The sequence below is a fragment of the Gopherus evgoodei genome, chromosome 11 (genome assembly GCF_007399415.2).
Source record: "Gopherus evgoodei ecotype Sinaloan lineage chromosome 11, rGopEvg1_v1.p, whole genome shotgun sequence".
Lineage (NCBI taxonomy): Eukaryota > Metazoa > Chordata > Testudines > Testudinidae > Gopherus > Gopherus evgoodei.
The window spans coordinates 74411174-74436602 of NC_044332.1; the positions used below are offsets into that span (position 1 = coordinate 74411174).

Below are 25429 nucleotides of genomic sequence, written 5' to 3' on the forward strand. Positions count from 1 at the left end.
CTCAAAATCAATACAAAACATTTTATTTTGGGTGGAACAAAATGTCATGAACAAAACTTTATTTTTTTAACTTTTCAATTTGCCAAAAAAATTGGAAAATTTAATTTTTGGTTCAACCTTTTTTGCTAATGTTTCAGAATTGCTAGCAAACCAAAAAAAATATTCATTCATTTCTAATACAGAGTTTTGAAATGAACACCAGCTTTGCAACCTCTGAGTTTGACAGTCACTATGTTCATATATAATTAAACACATGGAAAATCTTCCTCTATATTGTGCATGATTTTGGAATCTGGCACTGTCCTAAAGGGAAAAAAAAACTGCTTTTACTTTAATCAGTCTATCATACTGTGTTAATTTTCATCAGTATTTTATGGGGGTGATAGAGGAATCTGAAAATTTAGAGAGAGAAAAGACCTGATATTTAGTCTATTCCTTAGAGGGAAGTGAAGAATTATTCTCTGCATAGTATTTTGGCTAGACTGGATCTAAAGATTTCCTGTATTTCTTCTGAGCCTTCTAAAATTCCTGATCTTTGACCTTTTACTAGAAATTGATTCTATACATACCTTGTATCTAACAGAAAAACTGAAGGCATCATCTTTAGAGGGGTATTTTTCAGGTGCTGTGAAGTGTCTGTATTTGACCTGAGATGGATCTTTGTATGTTTAAATAGAAGCCAATGATTTGTTGTCATGCAAACTGCTAGTAATGACTTTTGGATGTCAGAGTGTTAGTATTTATATGTTATATTCTTGTTTCATTCTGGGATTTTTGTTCCCCACAGAGAGGCAGAGTTCTGCAATAACAGCTTTTTCATGATACTGTCATTGCAGGACGTGGATCAGTGTTTACATCACACTCCCCATCAGTACCCAGCCCAAAGCAGGGAAGCTAATGATCTGACTTGGTGATGAATCCTCATCATGTGCTGCCTGAGGCACATTGCGCATACTCTAAGAAGAAGAAGACTGGTTCTGGAAACCACTAGGCAATAGCATTACACATGGAAAACTGAAAATGTCTACCGATGCATGAACCTGATAAGGTTTAGGTGTTTGGTTCAGTTGGGATAAGTATCTAAAAGTTTGGATATTTATCTGGATATCTTTTATTAACATCTGGTGCTAAGTCCTCTGCTAACTTGGGCTCCTGCAGTGTTCCTGATTTAGTGCGTTACAGAGGCATAAATAAGAGCAGAATTTGGTGCTCTTCATTGCAAAATGCATCAGAATTTGAATATACAGTAGCATTCTGTGACAGGCTTAGTCCTCTTAAGGGCAGTAGGACCTAGGGGCCATCCCACCCATATTCTGTAGTCATGGCCCTTTAAGATTTTAGGAGGTCTTATGGACACAAGGACCTAAGCAATAGGAAATATTGGTAGAAATGAAGCAGTCATGGGAATAAGTAGTGTTTGCAGAGGGATAGTGTTTCAGTGATCAACGGCTCCATGTCTAGTTGGCAGCCGGTTTCAAGTGGAGTGCCCCAAGGGTCGGTCCTGGGACCGGTTTTGCTCAATATCTTCATTAATGATCTGTAGGATGGCATGGACTGCACTCTCAGCAAGTTTGCAGATGACACTAAACTTAGAGGAGTGGTAGATATGCTGGAGGGTAGGGATAGGATACAGAGGGACCTAGACAAATTTAAAGAACTGCGCCAAAAGAAACCTGATGAGGTTCAACAAGGACAAGTGCGGAGTCCTGCACCTAGGACGGAAGAATCCCATTCACTGTTACAGACTAGGGACCGAATGGCTAGGAAGCAGTTCTACAGAAAAGGACCTATGGGTTACAGTGGACGAGAAGCTGGATATGAGTTGACAGTGTGCCCTTGTTGCCAAGAAGGCTAACGGCATTTTGGGCTGTATAAGTAGAGGCATTGCCAGCAGATTGAGGGACGTGATCATTCTCCTCTATCATCTGGAGTACTGTGTCCAGTTTTGGGCCCCACACTACAAGAAGGATGTGGAAAAATTGGAAGGAGTCTAGCGGAGGGCAACAAGGATGATTAGGGGGCTGGAACACATAACTTATGAGGAGAGGCTGAGGGAACTGGGATTGTTTAGTCTGCAGAAGAGAAGGATGAGGGTGGATTTGATAGCTGTTTTCAACTACCTTAAAGGAGGTTCCAAAGAGGATGGGTCTAGACTGTTCTCAGTGGTATCTGATAACAGAACAAGGAGTAATGGTCTCAAGTTGCAGTGGTGGAAGTTTAGGTTGGATATTAGGAAAAACTTTTTCACTCAGAGAGTAGTGAAGTACTGGAATGGGTTACCTAGGGAGGTGTTGGGATCCCCTTCCTTAGAGGTTTTTAAGGTCAGGCTGGACAAAGCCCTGGCTGGGCTGATTTAGTTGGGAATTGGTCCTGTTTTGAGCAGGGGGTTGGACTAGATGACCTCTTGAGATCTCTTCCAACCCTGATATTCTATGAGGGATGGGGAGGGCACGCAGAGGAGAACCTGTTATTGTTCTTTAAGGGGTGGGACCAGGAGCCTTACAGAGTGGGTGGGGCAAAATTCCCTCTCTCCCAGCAAATTGATTTGAGATCTAGAAAGGGGACCAGCATATTATGCTATCTCCTTCCTCATAGCAGTGGAGACTCCAGCTGGAGAAGGTCTGCCTGCAAAGCCCTCCCAGTCTGAGGGTGAAAGGATTAATTAGAGAGAAGGGGTCAGCTGGGGGAGTAGCTGTTTGTGGCCCTGCTGGTGACCTAAACTACAATCCAGCTTCCAGGAGGAAAGCAGGGGACCCCTGTGTTCTGAAGGGCATTAATAGTGGCCTGAATTACCCAGCTCTAGGAGGAGGGCTGGGGCTTCCTGAACAGAGGGAAGGAAACTTTTCTGGGACTCTTATATGGGCCCAGAGTGGGTGAGAACTTCAGAAACTAAAGTGTGGTTTGTACTCACTAAAGAAAGTTAATAAACCAGAACACATGAAGTAACCTGGTCTGGGTAATTGCCTGGAAGAACCTGAGTGGGCACTGAGGTCAGTGCACTGCAGGACCATGAGGGGCCACAAGGGGATGCTCTCTGGAGGCAACCACAGCACTCCTGTTTCTTATAAGGTTTCCAGTGCTTCCTTTTTGTCCTTAACTCTCTGTAAAGCCACATATGAAGTTATGGTGCTATAGATGTACTAAATACCATGTTTCTGAGCTATCTGCTCAGTTGTTCCGAGTCTGTTTTTTCTATGATTATTACTGCAATTGGAAACATTTAGCCGGATATCAGTATTATATCAAACATGTATACATGCTATCATGCTGACATCTAGAAGTCACTGGTGTCAGTGTGCATGACAACAAATCACTGGCTCCTTTGCTAGTCTTGTCATCATTTTTAAAGACAGACTCCTTAAAAGCTTGGTCTGAAGTTGCCCCACACTCCAGTTTATCTTGCCTAAAGAAGAACAAGCTGAGTTGTCCCTACTGGCCGAGCTGTGGTGGCGTGGCTCCAAAAGGATATGTTTGTGACAGCTCAGTTAATCTGCCCTTGTGGCTTGTTAAGAGTGTAGGGTGGATGCTATGATGGGTTCTGAGAATTATAGACGCCTTACCCCTTTAAAAGCATTCTGACCTAGCATTGGAATGATAGCTCCAACCAAGACTATTAGCATTCAGTAGCATGCTTGGTAAGATCATCATCAACATGTAGATACCCCTAGGTGGGAGGGACATTTATTTGAGGTAAGGTTATGTTTATTTGGATATAGAAGTGAAGGGAGACACATCTAGAGTGTAGATACAGCTTCCTAGGATCTTTTGTAACATTGGAAAAACTGAAACAGCAGCTGGGACTGTGCATTTGAAGCAGTGGCTAGGTGTTCTGAAAGTCCTTGGGAGGTAAATAATGGACAGGGCTGTGGTGGTGGTGGTGTCTGGTATGATGAAAAAGCAGGCAGATGAAGGAATCTTAACAAAAGGACTGTGAATCATGAAAAGGGGGGGGGGGAATTACACAGGAGTGATGGCCTAAATAAGAGAAGCTGATGGAAGGGGAAAGTGGATTAGGTAAACATAAGAACGGCCATATCGGGTCAGACCAAAGGTCCATCTAGCCTAGTATCTGTCTACCGACAGTGGCCAATGCCAGGTGCCCCAGAGGGAGTGAAGCTAACAGGCAATGATCAAGTGATCCTCTCCTGCCATCCATCTCTATCCTCTGTTGAACGAAGGCTAGGGACACCATTCTTTACCCTTCCTGGCTAATAGCCATTTATGGACTTAGCCACTATGAATTTATCCAGTTCCCTTTTAAACATTGTTATAGCCCCAGCCTTCACAACCTCCTCAGGTTAGGAGTTCCATAAGTTGACTGTGCGCTGTGTGAGGAAGAACTTCCTTTTATTTGTTTTAAACCCGCTACCTATTAATTTCATTTAGTGACCATGTCATAAACAGATAGCTAAGGGTTAACGTCTCTTTCACCTGGAAAGAAGTGATCTGGAACACCTGACCAGAGGACCAATCAGGAAACAGGACTTTTTCAAATCTGGGTGGAGGGAACTTTGTGTGGGAGTCCTTTGTTCTTGGTTGTTCTGCCTGTATGCTCTCTCGGCTATGAGAAATGATTTCTGTTTCCTGCTTTCTAATCTTCTGTTTCCCAGTTGTAAGTACCAAAGATCAGATAGGGATTTATATGTTCTTTTGTATTTACATGAATATAGTTGCTGGAGTGCTTTGAATTGTATTCTTTTTGAATAAGGCTGTTTATTCATATTTCTTTTAAGCAATTGACCCTGTATGTGTCACCTTAATACAGAGAGACCATTTTTATGTACTTTTCTTTCTTTTTATATAAAGCTTTCTTTTTAAGACCTGTTGGAGTTTTTCTTTAGTGGGGAATTCCAGGGAATTGAGTCTGTACTCACAAGGGAATTGGTGGGAGGAAGAAGTCAGGGGGAAATCTGTGTGTGTGAGATTTACTAGCCTGACTTTGCATTCCCTCTGGGTGAGGGGGGAAAGAGAGATTAACTCTCGGTACTTCTGTTTTCCAAGGCTGGGAACGGGGAGGGTGGAGTCTCTCTGTTTAGATTCATGGAGCTTGCTTCGGTGTCTCTCTCCAGGAACACCTGGAGGGGGGAAGGGAAAAGGTTTATTTCCCTTTGTTGTGAGACTCAAGGGATATGGGTCTTGGGGTCCCAGGGAAGGTTTTTGGGGGGACCAGAGTGCCCCAAAACACTCTAATTTTTTGGGTGGTGGCAGCTTTACCAGGTCCAAGCTGGTAACTAAGCTTGGAGGTTTTCATGCTAACCCCCATATTTTGGACGCTAAGGTCCAAATCTGGGACTAGGTTAATGACAGACCCCTAGTTCTTGTATTATGGGAATAAGTAAATAACTGTTCCTTATCCACTTTCTCCACATCACTCATGATTTTATATGCCTCTATCATATCCCCCCTTAGTCTCCTCTTTTCCAAGCTGAAGAGGCCTAGCCTCTTTAATCTTTCCTCATATGGGACCCTCTCCAAACCCCTAATCATTTTAGTTGCCCTTTTCTGAATCTTTTGTAGTGCTAGAATATCTTTTTTGAGGTGAGGAGACCACATCTGTACACAGTATTCGAGATGTGGGAGTACCATGGATTTATATAAGGGCAATAAGATATTCTCAGTCTTATTCTCTATCCCTTTTTTAATTATTCCTAACATCCTGTTTGCTTTTTTGACCACCTCTGCGCACTGCGTGGACATCTTAGAGAACTATCCACGATGACTCCAAGATCTTTTTCCTGATTTGTTGTAGCTAAATTAGCCCCCATCATATTGTATGTATAGTTGGGGTTATTTTTTCCAATGTGCATTATTTTACATTTATCCACATTACATTTCATTTGCCATTTTGTTGCCCAATCACTTAGTTTTGTGAGATCTTTTTGAAGTTCTTCACAATCTGCTTTGGTCTTAACTATCTTGAGTAGTTTAGTATCATCTGCAAACTTTGCCACCTCACTATTTACCCCTTTCTCCAGATCATTTATTAATAAATTGAATAGGATTGTTCCTAGGACTGACTCCTGGGGAATACCACTAGTTACCCCTCTTCATTCTGAGAATTTACCATTAATTCCTACCCTTTGTTCCCTGTCTTTTAACCAGTTCTCAGTCCATGAAAGGACCTTCCCTTTTATCCCATGACAGCTTAATTTACATAAGAGCCTTTGGTGAGGGACCTTGTCAAAGGCTTTCTGGAAATCTAAGTACACTATGTCCACTGGATCCCCCTTGTCCACATGTTTGTTGACCCCTTCAAGGAACTCTAATAGATTAGTAAGACACGATTTCCCTTTACAGAAACCATGTTGACTATTGCTCAACAGTTTGTTTTTCTATGCATCTGACAATTTTATTCTTAACTATTGTTTCGACTAATTTGCCCGGTACTGACGTTAGACTTACCGGTCTGTAATTGCCGGGATCACCTCTAGAGCCCTTTTTAAATATTGGCATTACATTAGCTAACTTCCAGTCATTGGATACTGAAGCCAATTTAAAGGCCAGGTTACAAACCTTAGTTAATAATTCTGCAACTTCACATTTGAGTTCTTTCAGAACTCTTGGGTGAATGCCATCTGGTCCTGGTGACTTGTTAATGTTGAGTTTATCAATTAATTCCAAAACTTCCTCTAGTGACCCTTCAATCTGTGACAGTTCCTCAGATTTGTCACCTACAAAAACCGGCTCAGGTTTGGGAATCTCCCTAACATCCTCAGCCATGAAGACTGAAGCAAAGAATCCATTTAGTTTCTCCGCAATGACTTTATCGTCTTTAAGCGCTCCTTTTGTATCTCGATTGTCAAGGGCCCCCTCTGGTTGTTTAGCAGGCTTCCTGCTTCTGATGTACTTAAAAAACATTTTGTTATTACCTTTGGAGTTTTTGGCTAGCCGTTCTTCAAACTCCTCTTTGGCTTTTCTTATTACACTCTTGCACTTAAGCTGGCAGTGTTTGTGCTCCTTTCTATTTGCCTCACTAGGATTTGACTTCCACTTTTTAAAGGAAGTCTTTTTCTCTCTCACTGCTTCTTTTACATGGTTGTTAAGCCACGGTAGCTCTTTTTTAGTCCTTTTACTGTGTTTCTTAGTTTGGGGTATACATTGAAGTTGGGCCTCTTTTATGGTGCCTTTAAAAAGGGCCCATGCAACTTGCAGGGATTTCACTTTAGTCACTGTACCTTTTAACTTTTGTTTAACTAACCCCCTCGTTTTTGTATAGTTCCATCTTTTGAAATTAAATGCCACAGTGTTGGGTTGTTGAGGTGTTTTTCTCCCCACGGGGATGTTGAATGCTATTGTATTGTGGTCACTATTTCCAAGCGGTTCTGCTATAGTTACCTCTTGGACCAGTTCCTGCGCTCCACTCAGGATTAAATCTAGAGTTGCCTCTCCCCTTGTCGGTTCCCGTACCAGCTGCTCCATGAAGCAGTCATTTAAAGTATCAAGAAGTTTTATCTCTGCATTTCATCCTGAAGGTGTGGCATGGTATGGTGGTTTCTATGTTTCCTATGTTCTGGGTGCCCCCAACTCCTGTAAAATCAAGAGAAACTTTACGATAATCCACCCTCAACTTAATTTCCCCAATACTAATTTCTCCCTACTGTTACTCACACCTTCTTGTCAACTGTCTGTCATGGGGCACTCTCTTACCACTTCAAAAGTTATTTTTCCTCCCTTGGTATCCTGATGGTAATTGTTTTATCTCATTAGCCTGATCTAACACTTGGTAAAGCAACCCCCATCCTTTTATGTATTTATACCCGCTCCTGTATCTTTTACTTCATACATCTGATGAAGTGGGTTCTAGCCTACAAAAGCTTATGCCCAAATACATTTGTTAGTCTCTAAGGTGCCACAGGGACTTCTCTTTATGTTATCTTCCTTCTATTCTCCCTTAGAATCGGACATAGCAGATTTTGATGGCAGAAGTTCGCTCCTGTACAGATTCAATCAGAAAATGATGAGCACCTTCAAAGACGTGGTTTCCCTGAAGTTCAAGAGCATGCAGGGGGATGGAGTCTTATTCCACGGAGAAGGACAACGCGGAGACTACATTACATTGGAGCTGCAGAAAGGGAAACTCTCCTTGCACATTAACCTGGGTAGGAGCTGACATTTTTTATTCATTCACATGGGATTTGTTTTCCATTTACTTTCATGATTTTGTATTTCAGCAGCATTGAGATGCCCCTGCTGAGATCAGGTCCCATTGTGCTAGGTGCTGTACATACACAGAGTAAAAGACAGTAGCTGCCCTGAACATTTTGCAGTCTGAAGAGACAAAACAAAGAGTGGGAAGGGAAATAGAGAAGTGAAGTGACTTGCCTGAAGTCACACAGCAGGTCAGTGGCAGAGCCAGAAATAGAACCCACATCTCCTGAGTACTAGGTCAGTGCCCATTTATCCGACAGTGCTACCTTTATTTTTCTAGCTGCAAATATTATTGTTGCCTGTTTAATCTACATCAGGCCTCAGGGGATTCAGTTGCAATCTCAACTACAATTTCCTCTCTCTGCTTCGAGACGGATTTCTTTTTAAGTTCATCATTTCAGAGCAGGGATCTATCCAAGCTCGGCAGGTAGCCATCCAGTCGTATTTAACATTCTGCTCACAGTATCTGTGGCTGCTCTCAGGCAATACATCTAGGCTGGGTAGTTTCCATTCAGGCTGAAAACAGGTATTCCTTTCCCTGTAACAGAACCCCTGTTTTGGAGGAGGCGTGTTCGCATCTGTGTTGTCATTGCTCTACGTTCAGACAGAGGAAAAGAAGCCGAAGGGGAAATGTTGGCATATGCTGGAAAGCAGAATTCACCTGCATCAAAACAGCAGCTTCAGATCAGTAGCACCAACCCTCCCCCCCGTAAAATATCAGACTGTTGCAGGGGGAAAACTCCGTGCCACCATCCTGCTTTTTTAGCTTTCAATTAAATATGTGCAGGCTTCGATGATTTTCTTTATTTAAGGTGATTTTAAGACACCTTTGTGGTCTGTGAGTCCTGTTACTGATCTGGACTCCTAGTGCAAATTAGAGCAACCTCAGCACTGCAGTAACTTATGTTTGCTGCCCAGGACACCAGGGAGATATTCTGGCAGTCAAGGATTGCTGGAGATTAGGGAAGCCTTGTCCATGCCTGCTTTTACTCAGGACACACTCCCTCACGCTGAGAGTGTGGAGGTTTGGTGAGTCTGGACCTCTTGAGGGTATCTGTATAGAAGTTAAAATGGTTTTAGGGCTGCTTTGCTGCATAGGCACTGTTGAAGTTCTGATGCCATCTCTGATTTTGTTCTAATTCATCTAGCAATAATGTTACTTAAATGTGAGCTGCTTGTGTAGATTTGTGCTATTCTTTCTCAAGATGAAAAAACACCCGATACTAGCCACTGCTGTATCCAGAGGGTTCAGGAGTTTGAATCAGCTCCCCAAAATGTAGGTGCTTCTCCAAAGCTCTTCAGAGGTGTTTGGTCTGCAAAACTGACCAGGACAAGCTTTCTAAGGAGATTTCTTGTATTTCTTTGTAGGGCTGAATATACCATGAGAACAGCCTTTCTCAAAGTATTTTGGTGCTTTTTGCTTCTGGGCCTGGCTAGAGCCAGGCAGTGCAAAAGCATGGAGTCCCATCAGTGTGTGCTCACGTTGGGTTTGAGGGATGAGGGAAGGTTTGGTTCAGTTCTTCTTTTGTACAGAGCTGTTTGCATTTCCCAAGTGGATGCTTCGCATATATATCTTCAATAGGAGGAGATACTGGAGCTCTGCACAACTGGATTTTATATGCCACAGGGCAGATCACTGGAGTGAATGCATTCTCTCTCTCTCTCTCTCTCTCTCTGTGTACAGTATGAGATGGGTAGGGGGAATCCCAAACCCTTGGCCTTTTCTTTAGCAGGTGTCATATCTCCTGAGTAATTCATCAGTGGGGCATCTATAGGTCAGGGAGAGTGTTTACAAATCTGTTCCTTCTGTCAGCTGACTGCTTTCTTGCAGGGCTTCACTTCAGTGTCTTTGCCTGTGAGTGGTTGACCTGATTTAAACCAGGGAATAATAATGAATAACCCAGGAGCCATTGAGTCATGGTTCTGGCTTAGAGCAATTTAATACTTGTGATTAAAACAATGTGGTTCTGTATCAGGTAGGAACCTCCACTCACTGTCTTCTAGACCAGGAAATGACCCCTGCTGGAAGTGTTGTCAGATAAGACGGAGCACAGACCCCCTTGATCTAAAAGCATGAACTCCTAATGCTTATACTTTAACATTCCCATACAGAAAACCACTAGCTGGGACAAAAGCATTGTGTTAATATGGGTACTTTAGGTTGTATTGCCTCAGATTTCCCACCATCAGGGTCACTGATGGTAGCAGCGGTGGGACCAATTGTGTAACCTTACTCATAGTATATCTACATGAGGTTGGTGCTTAAAATGCTAGAGGCCAGTGGTGCCTCTTTATGCTACAGCTCCCATTGTTGTTATCACCATTGGAGCTGAATCCTGCGCAGCCAAGGTGGGAAGTTTTAGTAAAACTCCCTAGTGTAGACGAGGCCAGGGGAAAATAAATCAGCATCTGTTTCTCTTCTCAGCTTATGTCCGTGGGAGTTAGCAAAAGTTGTCCGACAATTAGAACAAACTGAAATCATTAAAACAAACTCAGTTAATAATTCCTTCCCCGTTTCTCCCTTTGTGCTTAATTGTGTTTTGTTTAAAATGCCAGTAACAATTTTCCACGGCTCTTCATTTGTTTTTACATAAACTCATTAATTGGCTTTGTACACAACTAATCTTTTTTCCTTGTTTCTTTAGAGTCACATTGATAATGCTATATTCCTATTTGTTATCTGTAAGCGTATAGTGCATTACACATGCAAAAGATCCATTTCAGAAGGAAGCTCGAAACGCTGGGTTCTCTGACACTGTTGCTTTCTCGTCTTCCTTCAGAAAAAGTTCTACTTTTAATTTAGGAACAAGAGTGTGATACCATAGTTATATTTATTTGGTTGAATTTCTATTAGATATCACATGGCTGTTTACTCTGGGACCTAAAATAGAGCTTTCATTAGCCACAAAATTTGAATATGGATTTTAACTACCACAGTTTGTGTGTGTGTGTGGATGGGGAGAGGCAGGTTTTGGATCCACGATTTTTATCGCATATGCAGCTTGACTAATCATTTTGGAATATGCATCCTTCCATTTCCACTGATGAATAGAAAAGAAGAGAATGCATAGTAGAGATCAGAAACTGAAATCTTAAGGCAGAGACCTGGCTAGAAAACAGAAAAGCATTAGCTCTTTGAGATCTGGGCCTGATTATTCTCTCACTGGAGTAGGACGCTCATCTTGGTTGCACTTCTATGCAACTGGCTTTACTCCACAGACATCAAAGGAATTACTCCAGATTTTTTTTCTAGTGCAATGGAGACCAAAATCTGGCCCTGTGTAAATATCTATTCTTGTTTAGATTTCTAGTACCACGCTGTCTAAAATGTTTTCTCCAGAGAGAGTTAGGTACAATTTGTTGCTAAAATGAAAAAAGAAAAAAAAAGTGATGACTAAAATGTCAAGAGTAATTAGACTGTATGTTTGTGGAAACCCACAGTTGTACTACATCTGTTCCTTTAATGGGTGGCAGATTTTTGTGTAAGCCAGATGGCGTTCTTAAAATGTTAGGGTGTCTACTGCGCTTCAGAGCTGAGTAACAGGCAACACAACAATTTTGCCAATGCTGCCATGTATGACGACTTGTGCAACAATCTGGGAAAATCTCGCTCCATATTCCTGAGCAGGACATTGGAACAACCAAAGAAGAGACTGTCTCCAAAGAATCCAAGCCAGGTTTCTCTTGGGGCAGGACTCTAGACATCTAGTTAGCACATAGACATAGAAGCCTTAATGCTTAATGCAAGAGTCCAGGGCTCAATACAGTGTCTTCTGTTTGCATCTGTCCCTGCAGGAGATGCCAAGCTGCGTTTCAGTACCAGCCACACATCAGTCACCCTGGGCAGCCTTCTGGATGATCAACACTGGCACTCAGTTCTCATCGAACGCTTCAACAAGCAAGTGAACTTCACGGTGGACAAGCACACTCAGCATTTCCGAACCAAGGGGGATTCGGATCACCTGGACATTGATTATGAGGTGTGTTGAGTCTTTTGGGTTATATCTCTGGAGACAGGTGTGAGCTCGTGGAACAGATAGTCTCTGTGCTGGTTTTGTCAGCAGTAGCGATCTCTCTCTAACCTGTATTCCTTCTCCCCTAAAACTCCTTTCATGGTTAACCAGCCTGAATCATGGCACTTCCTCTGTGTGTCTGATGCTCTAGGGAAACTGCCAGTCTCTGGGCAAAAAAAAAAAAGAAGAGGAGATATACATATCTCCTAGAACTGGAAGGGACCTTGGAAGGTCATTGAGTCCAGCCCCCTGCCTTCACTAGCAGGACCAAGTACTGATTTTTGCTCCAGATCCCTAAGTGGCCCCCTCAAGGATTGAACTCACAACCCTGGGTTTAGCAGGCCAATGCTCAAACCACTGAGCTATCACTCCCCTTCTAGAGTTGGGAGGTTCATCAGCCCATGTGCTAATCTGGGACTTCGAAGGCACAGCCTTCCATGGTGGAAGGATTATGCTGCAGCAGAATCCCAAGGAGGAATTCAGAGGAAGTGTGTGCTGCAGTGGCAACTCTACAACTATTTCAATGGTTGTGTCATGCACTCTTCATGCGCATGAGTAGCTCTGGTGGCCAGAGTAGAGAGAATGCGGTCCTGTCCTTAACTCATCCCTACATATTGCAGACAGAGAGCAGCTGCCTCCAGCACAGAGATGGAAGGTGACTTCTTCCCTGTAGGGAGGAGAGGAAAAGGGGATCCCTCCTTCACCAGTGCTGCCTTGTGCTGAACGAGGGAGAAGCATCCTTCCCAGCAGGAAACCTGGTTCAGAGGCCAGGCTGGCACGGGGAGATGTATTTCACCCTCTCCACTACTTGGGTCAGCCCTGTAGTCTCTGAAAAATGCGTGCAAAGCCTTTTAGAGCTACTGTCTCATCTAGTGTATGTTTAGCTATTTCCTGATTATAACCACAGTGCTCCCATTTCCCACCCCCACTTGAATATTTCCTGTGTTCCTTTTCATCATGCTTTTCCTGATGAGCAAGTTCCAGGACCGTGCAGAGCACTATGTTGTGTTTGCACAGCCAGAGCTGTCATCGTCATGGTTGTGCAATCAAAGGCTTCTTGTCTGCACTTTGGATTCTTTTCTCTTTAAAGGATCCACTCCCAGAGTGTCCTTAGTGCAGAAAACTAGATGGCTTAACAGCAGCGCTTATGCACATGCAGGTGCCTAGCGCCTCAGGGTCTCCATTTATCAGCTACGCCAATGTTCTAGCCAAATAGTTAGAAGCCCCTTCCCTTTCTGTCATTGCCTGATGCAGAAAGGAAGAGAGACATTTGTTCTCACTGGCATTAATTAATAATTCTCCTATACCCGGCCAGATGCCAGTGTCGCTGCCTTCATTAAATCCTGGCTCAAAGTTTCATATTCATTACCGGGTAACTGACTCCCTTGGAGTTGATGGTAGTTTTGCCATTGACTTCAGTGAGGCCAGGATTTCATTCACTGTTCTCATGCCCTTATCTTTGGTGGTGATGTAGGTGTTCGGGAAGTTGACATGACAGCAGCATAGCTGGTGGTGTGTTCTTTCATTCCCATTAGGATACACCTTGGGTTTTTGTTCAGGAAAAAGGAGTCCTTCATGTTAGTTCTGGTAGTCTCATACTAGCAAAGTGGTGAACCAGCAATCTATTGCCATGGATGCTTAGATTGCAGGTAGCTCTCAAGTATGGATGGGCCAGCTCTTGAGAGGTCCCTTGATGTCATTGCAGCTTTCTGGCTTTGTCATGGTATAATTCCCCACTCTGAACCTTAGCGTCCAAGAGATGGGGTACCAGCAGGAATTCCTCTAAGCTCAATTACCAGCTTAGTACTTGTAGCGCTGCCACCAACCAGGAATTCCAGTGCCTGGTACACTCTGGTCCTCCCAAAAACCTTGCCCGGGGACCCCCAAGACCCAGACCCTCTGGATCTTAACACAAGGAAAGTAAACCCTTTCCCTCACCGTTGCCTCTCCCAGGCTTCCCCTCCCTGGGTTACCCTGGAAGATCACTGTGATTCAAACAGGGAGGAAAATCCACCTTCCCCCACTCCTTCTCTCTCCCCTCCCAGACTCTCCCTGAGAGAGAAGGTAGTCCTAACACAAAGAGAAAATTAACCTTTCTCTCCCCCTTCCCTCCTTTCTCCCCACCAATTCCCTGGTGGATCCAGACCCAGTCCCCTGGGGTCTCACTAGAATAAAAAAAAAATCAGGTTCTTAAACAAGAAAAGCCTTTTAATTAAAGAAAGAAAAAACAGTAAAAATTATCTTTGTAAATTTAAGATGGAATATGTTACAGGATCTTTCAGCTATAGACACTGGGAATACCCTCCCAGCCTAAGTATACAAGTACAAATTAAAATCCTTCCAGCCAAATACACATTTGAACTCCTTCCAGCCAAATACACATTTGAACTCCTCCCAGCCAAATACACATTTGCAAATAAAGAAAACAAACATAAGCCTAACTCGCCTTATCTACCTAGTACTCACTATTCTGAACTTATAAGAGCCTGTATCGGAGAGATTGGAGAGAAACCTGGATGCACGTCTGGTCCCTCTGAGCCCCTAGAGTGAACAACAACCAAACACTAACAGCACACACACAAACTTCCCTCCCTCAAGATTTGAAAGTATCCTGTCCCCTGATTGGTCCTCTGGTCAGGTGACAGCCAGGCTCACTGAACTTGTTAACCCTTTACAGGCAAAAGAGATATGAAGTACTTCTGTTCTATTAACTCTTAACTATCCGTTTATGACAGGCTTATTCCTAATAATAATAAATATTCTGGTATTCTGCTGTAGTGATTTAAGCCATGGCAATAACAGAAATGCAGGCCTTGCTGTTTAGAGCCATCACCTCAGGACAGCATTGCATGTGTTCTAAGAGATTACAAAAAGACTTAAATTCTTCTACTCAGTGAAAGATGGGACATGATCTACATTTGGGAAGCTCACAAGTAGATTCATTTGCAACAGATCCTAATCAAATCCATGCTTCTTTGTAAACGATGTTGCATTATTATATATTAATATTTAATATTCCAGTCACACTCAGAGACCCCAGTCAGGAGCAGGGCCTCATTTTGTTAGGTGCAGTACAAACATATACGAATACAAGTTCAGTGCTTCAAAGAGCTTAAGATCTAAGATGACAAGTGACATACAACAGTGGTGGGGAGAGGGACCCAGTCAAATGTATATGAAGTTTTACATACACAAATATACTTCTTTTGTTGTTTTTATAAATAGATAAAATATTGGGCTGATTCTTAAAACTGGTAAGAACCTACAGCTTTGGTTGACTTCATTGAGGTTTGTATTGTGGTAGTGTCAAGAGACACCAACTGAGACTGATGGTTCATAAGAATGTAAGAATGGCCATACTGGGCCAAACTAATGGTCTATCTAGCCCACTATTCTGTTTTCTGACAGTGGCAAGTGCTAGATGCTTCAGAGGGAATGAAGAAAACAGGACAATTATTAAATGATCCATCATCTATTGTCCAGTCCCAGCATCTAGTCAGATATTTAGGGACATCCAGAGCATGGAATTGCATCTTTGACTATCTTGGCTAATGGCCATTGATGGACCTATCCTCCATGAATCTATCTTTTGGAAACCAGTTATACTTTTGGTCTTCACATCATTCCCTGGAATGAGATTCACACACTGAAGTACTTCTTAACCAAATGCACAATCCTTTTGTTTTGTTTTAAACCTGATTCCTATTAATTTCATTGTGTGCCCTCAGCTTCTTGTGTTACGTGAAAGAATGAAGAACGCTTCCCTGTTCACTTACTCCACATAACTCATGACTTTATAGACATCTATCGTAATCTCTTTTCTAAGATGAACAGTCCCAGTCTTTTTAATTTCTCCTCATATGGAAGATGTTTCATACCCTTGACAATTTTTCATGTCCTTCTCTGCACCTTTTCCAATTCTAATATCTTTTTTAAGATGTGGTGACCGGAACTGCAGGCAGTGTTCAAGGTGTGGACGTATCATGGATTATATAGTGGCATTATGATATTTTCTATCTCTTTCGTAATGGTTCCTAACATTCCGTTTAGTTTTTTTGACTGCCGAATGCATATTAAGTGGATGTTTTCAGAGAACGATCTATGATGTCTGCAAGATCTTTCCTGAGTGTAACAGCTAATTTAGACCCCATCATCTTGTATGTATATATGGAATTATGTTTTCCAATATGCATTACTCTGTGCTTATTCACATTGGCATTTCATCTGCCATTTTGTTTCCCCAGCACCCAGTTTTGTGAGATCCCTTTGTAACTCTTTTCAGGCAGCTTTGCACTTAGCTATCTTGAATAATTTTTTCTCATCCACAATTTTTTTCCACCTCACTGTTCACTGCTTTTTCCACATCATGTATGAATATGTTAAACAGCACAGGTTCCAGTACAAATCCTTGGGGACCTCACCATTTTCCTCTCTCTAATCTGAAAATTAACCATTTATTCCTACCCTTTGTTTCCTGTCTTTTAACCAGTTACTGATCCATGTGAGAATCTTTCCACTTATTCCATGCCTGCTTACTTTACTTCAGAGCCTTTGGTGGGGAACCTTGTCAAAGGCTTTCTGAAAGTCCAAATGCTCTATATCAACTGGATAACTTTTGTCCACATGCTTGTTGACACCCTCAAAGAATTCCAATAGATTGGTGAGGCATGATTTCCCTTAACAAAAGCAGTGTTGACTCTTCCCCAATATATTGTGTTCATCTATGTTTCTGATCATTCTGTTCTTTACTATAGTTTCAGCCATTTTGCCTGGTACTGAAGTTAGGTTTACTGGCTTGTACTTTCTAGGATTGCCTCTGGAATCTTTTTTTAAAAAATTGGCATTACATTAGCTATCCTTCAGTCATATGGTACAGAGGCTGATTTAAGCAATAGGTTACATATTTCAGTTAATAGTTCTGTAATTTCACATTTGAGTTCTTTCAGACCTCTTGAGTGAATGCCATCTGGTCCTGGTGACTTACCAATTTTTAATGTATCAATTTCTTCCAAAACTTCCTCAACTGAGACCTCAGTTTGGGACAGTTGCTCTGATTTGTCAGCTGAAAGAATGGCTCAGGTGTGGGAATCCCCCTGACATCCTCTGCAGTGAAGAAGATGCACAGAATTCATTTAGCTTCTTCGGAAATGTTAGCGTTTCTTGTGTGCTCCTTTAGCACCTTGAGCATTGCACTTGGCCCTATAGAATTTCAGAGTGAGGAATTTGGATGTCCTCTGCATGTCTGTCAAGTATCAGAGGGGTAGCCGTGTTAGTCTGGATCTGTAAAAGCAGCAAAGAATCCTGTGGCACCTTATAGACTAACAGATGTTTTGGAGCTTGAGCTTTTGTGGGTGAATACCCACTTCGTCAGACGCATGAATCTGACGAAGTGGGTATTCACCCATGAAAGCTCATGCTCCAAAACGTCTGTTAGTCTATAAGGTGCCACAGGATTCTTTGCTGCTTCTTCATGTCTGGAAATCCAGCTAGGAGTCTTCACCATCCTGTCCATCAAACTTTCATCAATTTGTTGATTTTTGTGTAGGCTTTACGACAGTGAGAATGAGGAGGTGCTTGAAACAGAGAATCATGGCTAGAATTAGGTGACAATTTTTGAACAATTTTTTTTTTTTCGTGTAAAATGGCCCTTTTAAAAATAAATAAATAAATAAATATTTTTGTGAAAAACTTTGTGAACATTTTATTTTCTGAAATTTTCCTTCATTTTCTGGATATTTTTTCATAACTGATGGAAAAACATCATAGACAATGTTTTTTTTGTTTGTTTTTAATTTTTTTAAACAATATAAGTCCTCTAATTGTGTTTGCAAGGCACTTTCATTCTGTGACGTGTGTGTGTGAAGGGGAGGGGATTTAGAGAAAAGCAACAAAAATGAGTAGCAGAGTGTGTAGAAATGACTCATGAGGAAAGACTAAAAGAGCAAAATTTTGTTTGGATAAACCACTACTAGGGGTGGTAGGAACAAGATTAATTTCTGGAAGCATTTGAACCATGTACGACTCTCCCACCCCCCATACAAGGGAATTAAAACAGGTATGGTAGGTGGGTTATAACTTGGAGTTAAGGAATGCAATTTAAGAAAAGGAAAACTTATGCTGGGGATCAGGTGAAACAGCCTAATGGTGAGATCTAATTGAAATTGTGCTTCAAAGACTATCCTAAAACTGGAATGGAGAAAGCCCTTGAAAAGAATGCCCTAGAGAAGAAAATCTCCAACTGTTTGGGAGAATGGACTACTTGATCTTTTAGCTCTTTCAATTTCTTCACCTCAGTATACTATGAATCTCTAGTTCTTGGTGCACTGTTGATGCTGGGAGGTATTTTGAGTTAAGTAAAGCTGTTGCCACAGTGCAGTATAAATAAGTTTAATTAGTCCAAACTTTCCAAAGAATTTCTTTCCATTGACACTACAGACCATGTTCTCAAATGGTGTAAACCAGTGTAGCATCATTCACCTCAATCGTGGTGAGCCAGTTTACATTAGCTCAGGATCTGGCCCATGAGGGTCAAAATTCACCAAGACTTTTTTTTTCTTCCATTTACATTTGAATTATTCTAGCATTTCAGCCTAATGCTGAAGACAATGCAGTCTAATGGAAGCTTTTTTCAGCAAATTTAGGGGATTAAAGGCCTCGCTGAATTTAATAAAACCATGAGTTTGGTAATTCAAATTATTACTGATCACTAAGGATATTGTTTTCTCAATAATTCAGCACTGTAATTGATATTGATTTCTGCTTTTTGTAGAAAATTCCTAAGCAGGAGACTTGAAAGAACAGAAAATGAAAGAGAAATGAGGGAGGCAAGTGATTTCAGCAAGAAATAATGATTCTCAACTACCAAAAGCATTGCTAGTGCATAACCCTTCATGTCAATAACAGACTTGCAAGTGATGCAGAGTTGAAAACTATTTCACTCTTTATTGCCTGGTGTAATTATCAATCAATACAACCAAGGTGCAAGTTGATGAAGATTACATTTACGAGGCAGCGCTCAAATTTTACCCATGCATTTTCCATTTACTCTTATGCTTAATCTAACCTTTTTTTTTTGAACACCACCACCCCCGAAAATCCCACAGTTGCAGTCACTGGTACATTCCAGCCTTGGGAGCAATACTGGACTCACTAGTATAGACAAGTATCGGGGGTAGCAGTGTTAGTCTGTATCCACAAAAACAAGAAGAAGTCTGGTGGTACCTTAAAGACTAACAGATTTATTTGGGCATAAGCTTTCGTGGGTAAAAAACTTCACTTCTTCAGATAAATGGAGTGAAAGTTACAGCTGCGGGCATTATATAATGACACATGAAGACAAGGAGTTACCTCACAAGTGGAGAACCAGTGTTGACAGGGCCAGTTCGATCAGGGTGGATGTAGTCCACCCCCAATAATAGAGGAGGAGGTGTCAATTCCAGAAGAGGCAAAGCTGCTTTTGTAATGAGCCAGCCACTCCCAGTCCCTATTCAAGCCCAAATGAATGGTGTTAAATTTGCAAATAAATTTTAGTTCTCCTGAAGTCTCTCTCTAAAGTGTTTTTGTTCAAGAATAGTTACTTTTTAAAACTGTAACTTTCACTGCATGCGTCTAAAGAAGTGAGATTTTTTACCCACGAAAGCTTATGCCCAAATAAATCTGTTAGTCTTTAAGGTGCCACCGGACTCCTTGTTGTTTTAGTATAGACAAGGCTCCAGTGACCGTTGAAATTCCTTCCACTGTCATGTACAGCAATTTGACTTCAGCCCATGTACCTGAGCGAATTTTGATCTAGCTTGCACAAATAACAATAACAGTGAACTATGCAGCATAGGTTGCAGCTACTCGAGTAGCTTCACTGCTATTGTTCATGCTAGCTAGAGCAAAGATATCTGGGCTACATCTGCCTGTGCTGCAGTCAAACTTCTAACTGCAGTGTAGATGTACCTGTAGAGGTTGAATGTGTATGTGACACAATGACCAAGTTCTCTCTCCAGCCAGTGCGGTGCTATAGGTGTACAAGACACAGACATATAAACTCTTGTGGCTGCAGGAGCCTTATCTACATGATAATATTTCCAGTGCTGCTGGTGCTGGTAGTAGCAGTGGAATTTCATTGAAAATGGGTCAGCACAGAATAGACAAAGCCTTAAGGGCTGTCCCCATTTAAAAATTAGCCACAAAGCTTTGAAAATTAGCCAGAGATTTGGGTTGGGATTTTCCTAAGAGCCAAATGAGGTTACATGTCCAAGGATTTGGGGGCACCTTATTCTCCTAAGCTCCTTTGAAAATGTCAGACGAAGACCATATCTATACTACATGTGCTAGAGATGCACAGCCGCAGCGCTGTAGCTAGGCTGTTTTAGTGCCATAGAGTAGATCAGGGGTGGGCAAACTACAGCCCACGGGCCACATCCGGCCCTCAGCTCTCGCCGGGGAGTGGAGTCAGGGTTTCCCTGTTCCACACAGATCCCAGGAAGCAGCCAGCATGACCCACTTCCAGCTCGAACCCCCTCTGGCTCCTACATAGTATGCGGAGGCCTGACCAGGCAGCTCTGCGCACCGCCTCATCTGCAGGCACCGCCCTCACAGCTCCCTTGGCTGTGGTTCCCGGCCAATGGGAGCTGCAGGGGTGATGCCTGCAGATGGGGCAGCATGCAGAGCCTCCTGGCTTCACCTCGGAGCTGGAGGGAGAACATGCCTCTGGAAGCTGCTTGTGGCAAGCGCTGCCCGGAGCCTACATGCCTGTGCCCTCCAAGATCCAATGTGTCCCTCAGGCCAAAAAGTTTGCCCACCCCAGCATAAATGCTAACTACAAGCATCAGTGTAGTTAATTCACCTCCCTGAGTGGAGGTGGGTAGGTCAACAGAAAAATTCTCCCATCGACTAGCTGGGTCTGCACCAGTGTTTAGATCAGTTTAGCTATGAGGCTGAATGCTGTAGATATGTCAACCTAACCTGTATGTATAGACCAGGTCTTAAAACGTTCCACCCTTCATTCAGATGTGTGTATCCAAGCTTACACTTAAAAGTTAGGTCAACATAGCTATGGCACTCAATCTACACCCCGGAGCTATGCTCACCTAACACCCCCCACTCCCAGTGTAGATGCAGCTAGGTTGACAGAACAATGCTTCTGTCAACCTAGCTCCCATCACGTGGTGAAGTGATGTTTCTCCAGTGATGGAAAATCCATTCCAAAGTCTGCATCTACTCCGTGGAGTTCTGCCGATATAGCTAAAGTCCCGTACCTGTGTTGCTAAGTCCCCTGTTACAGGGTCTGCTGCCGGCTGCGCAGCTGGAGAAGATGCAAGGCTGGGCCTGCCTTCAATGTCTTCTCCTCAAGAAAAAAACAAAACATTCCACCAGGCTTTCTAACCTAGCCCCCACTCCCTACCTCAGAGACCACTGCAGGAGACCCTCTCTCTAGGCAGCTTCACTCTGTAATGTTCCTTCCTAGGTCTGCCTTCACTGAAACTCTCTCTGACCCTTTATAGCCCAGGAGCAGCCCTACCCCCTTCATTGGCTCAACTCGGAGAACCTGCTCAAGCACAGGGGAGCTGGACTGACTTCAAGCACAGAAACAACCTGCCCTGTCACATCCCTGGCGTATAGATATAGCCTTAGATAAATTATAAATGAATCCATGGATTTTGGTAACTGCTCCTAGGTACTCACACGCTTCAGAGCTCTCAGTCTGAGTCTTCTGCCATATGTAACCCTCAGCCACCTAATGCTAATACTCCTGTGCTCTGATAATTATCTCCTCTATTCAGGTATCTCTAAAACAACATGCCGGGGTATTTTATCTAAGAGAACTTCTCTTTTTTTGTTTTGTTTTAATATATAATCTGCAACGCTTTACAATTCAAATAGACTGCTTAGTCCAAGTGCAGTCTCAAGTAAAGCTGAATGTCAACATGGCGACCTATAATGAAAATAATAAAAACATGTTTATTGTAACAGACTGGGTGGTATTGGTGTGCCACTGCCCTTTACTGGATGGAATCAGAACTATTCAATTATATCATGTAGTCTTTATAGCTAAGGTGAAATGGGGAATTTCCTTTAGCTGATGTGGTAGGGCCTGTGCTTTTTTGGAGCAGAAAGATCTGAGTTCTATCCCTGCTGCTGTTGTGAAGTTCCAAGTTCCCCTGGCAAGCAGCATGGTGATAACAGTGAAGTCACAGGTCTTCATGGATTGGATACAGTGTTATCAAAATTACGCTTATGAAGAGGCCCCTCAGTGTTGCCTGCCAACCGAGGGTATTCTATGACTGCCTTCCATTGTCAGTGTAAAGGCCTTTTTCAGCTTAGCCACTCATCAGCAGGTAACATCAGAATAATCCTGATGTTATTTACTATATCAAATGATTGGAACTGGATACTGTATACCCCACAGTGCTGGCAGTCCAGTGTCGTCCTCTGTATTCTGAAATGGTTTAGTCACCAATTGTGCAGATTGTTAATCGAAATCATCTGGTATCTCTACTTTAATATGAAGGGAATGTGATTTAACACCAGATCATTTTCTCCTAGAAGAGCTGTCCTTTCACTCCATGCAGTGTAGAATGCTGGTGTGTCTGGGCCTTTCATAGGGGAATGTTTCTTGCAACCTCACCAGGTGTCAAACACAAGCAGTCCCTTAATGAACATCCCTCTAAAGTATTATTGTCTACGTTAAACAGAGAGGAGAGTTGCTCTAAATCACAGTGCCTGAACCTACCACCCACTAGCTGTTACTTATCGCCATCAATTGCCAGGAGGATTATTAGAGGTCCCAACTGAAATCAAAGCCCTACTCTGCTTAGGGGCTGTATATGCACATAGTGAGAGAGTTTAGAGTCTAAGTACGTGGCAGACAAAGGATGGGAGTGGAGACAGAGTGGTGAAGTGACTTGCCCAAGGTCAAATCATAGGTCAGATCCCAGAAGAGAACCCAGGGCTCCTTTGTCCCACTTCCATACCCTAACCACTGAATCATGCTCTAGCCTTACTTTGCCTGATCTTGTGTATGTAACTTCAGCTCCTCTCTCTATACATGCCACTCATTCCTTTCCCCTACATTTTGGAGTTGCAACTGAGTGTTGTCTTTGTTCTTTCCCAAAGCTCAGTTTCGGGGGGATCCCAGTCCCAGGAAAGCCAGGAACCTTTCTGAAGAAAAATTTCCTTGGATGCATCGAGAACCTTTATTACAATGGAGTCAATATAATTGACCTGGCAAAAAGGCGTAAACCTCAGATCTACACTGTGGTGAGAATCAGATATGTCTGTTTTTCTTTGATTCATCCCTTCCTTCCAATCCCAGCTTTTGACAAGTGCTGTCCCTCCTGCCAAATGATAGCAGATTAGATTAGACCCTTATGTGTATAGTTAGCTAAAAGGATATTCACCTAGGCTGCTGCAACACCAAGAGAGCTGTTCAAAGGTACATGCACAAATTAGCTGGTTTTACTCATTTCTGGCTATATTTGAGTCTGGAGAAGCTGAGTTGGAGGAAAGTTTTTACTCCTTCTCCTAGTGAATTAAATTTGGATCAATGTCCCTGGGTCTTTCAAAAGATTCTCTTAGGCCATCTAAAGTAATAAAAGCAATAGAATCAGAGGCCATGTCTACATCTAAAATTTTGCAGCGCTGGTTGTTACAGCTGTATTAGTACAGCTGTATAGGGCCAGCGCTGCAGAGTGGCCACACTTACAGCAACCAGCGCTGCAAGTGGTGTTAGATGTGGCCACACTGCAGCGCTGTTGGGCGGCTTCAAGGGGGGTTCGGGGAACGCGAGAGCAAACCGGGAAAGGAGACCAGCTTCGCCGCGGTTTGCTCTCGCGTTCCCCGAACCACCCTGAAAACCGCAGGGAAGGAGACCTGCTTGCTCGGGGGTTCGGGGAACGAGAGAGCAAACCGGGAAAGGAGACCAGCTTCGCCGTGGTTTGCTCTCGCGTTCCCCGAACCACCCTGCAAACCGCAGGGAAGGAGACCTGCTTGCTCGGGGGTTCGGGGAACGAGAGAGCAAACCGGGAAAGGAGACCAGCTTCGCCGCGGTTTGCTCTCGCGTTCCCCGAACCACCCTGCAAACCGCAGGGAAGGAGACCTGCTTGCTCGGGGGTTCGGGGAACGCGAGAGCAAACCGGGAAAGGAGACCAGCTTCGCCGCGGTTTGCTCTCGCGTTCCCCGAACCACCCTGCAAACTGCAGGGAAGGAGACCTGCTTGCTCGGGGTTCGGGGAACGCGAGAGCAAACCGGGGAAGGAGACCAGCTTCGCTGCGGTTTGCTCTCGCGTTCCCCGAACCCCCCTGCAAACCGCAGGGAAGGAGACCTGCTTGCTCGGGGGTTCGGGGAACGCGAGAGCAAGCCGGGGAAGGAGACCAGCTTGATTACCAGAGGCTTCCTCAGGTATGCTGGGATACCTGCTTATTCCACGGAGGTCAAGAAAAGCGCTGGTAAGTGTCTATACTTGATTACCAGCGCTGGATCACCAGCGCTGGATCCTCTACACCCAAGACAAAACAGGAGTACGGCCAGCGCTGCAAACAGGGAGTTGCAGCGCTGGTGGTGCCCTGCAGATGTGTACACCTCCTAAGTTGCAGCGCTGTAACTCCCTCACCAGCGCTGCAACTTTCTGATGTAGACAAGCCCAGATTCTGATTCTCTTACTGACTCTGAATAAAACCTTTTTCCCTGAGTAGTCTCGCTGCTATTCATTGTGAGAGGGTAACAAAATCTAGCCCATAGCTTGGGTTTGCCTTGCTGGGGGGAATTGCCACACTTATTTTCAAATATGTTTCAATTCTTCACTCGTACTCCACCACCCTCATATATCGGAAATGTTGAGTTTTGGAAATCGTTCACGAACTCTGTAATAACGGGGCAATAAGGAAAAGAGACTGGCGGTAATGTTATCAAAATGTTTTTCTGGGATTTTTTTTTGTTTGTTTTTATCTTGAAAGTCACAATTTCACTGAAATTTCAAAACGTGAAACATTTCAACTAGCTTTGTTTATCTTATCTAAAAGAGTAAGGAACAGTAAAAGAAATATACATATTAGAAACACTGGAGCTCTTGTAGGAGGCGTCTCATGAATTTACACATTCCAGGAACAAACTGAGACCCCCTTAATTTCATAAGGAAAGAGAACGGTACTCTCTACTCTCATGTTCAGGATTTAAAAAAAAACCGCTGTTGTGATTGTTTTTATATCATGAATGATTTACTCATGCTGCATGTCTTTGGAATGTTGGACAATAGTATTTCCTTGGAGAACTTACCGCAT

The 25429-nt window shown here is 43.0% G+C and overlaps 1 protein-coding gene across 2 annotated transcripts in view; it reads left to right on the forward strand.

Annotated features, from left to right (window-relative positions):
• Positions 1 to 25429, forward strand: part of CNTNAP5 (contactin associated protein like 5) — a 431022-nt gene that overhangs the window by 198672 nt on the left and 206921 nt on the right. The window contains exons 5-7 of one of the 2 annotated variants that reach the window (XM_030580503.1): positions 7896 to 8099; positions 11944 to 12128; positions 23268 to 23411. In XM_030580503.1, the coding sequence (XP_030436363.1) occupies positions 7896 to 8099; positions 11944 to 12128; positions 23268 to 23411 (533 nt within the window). Of the gene's footprint in view, positions 1 to 7895; positions 8100 to 11943; positions 12129 to 23267; positions 23412 to 25429 lie in introns of those variants that run through there. The other variant, XM_030580504.1, reaches the window with a different exon arrangement.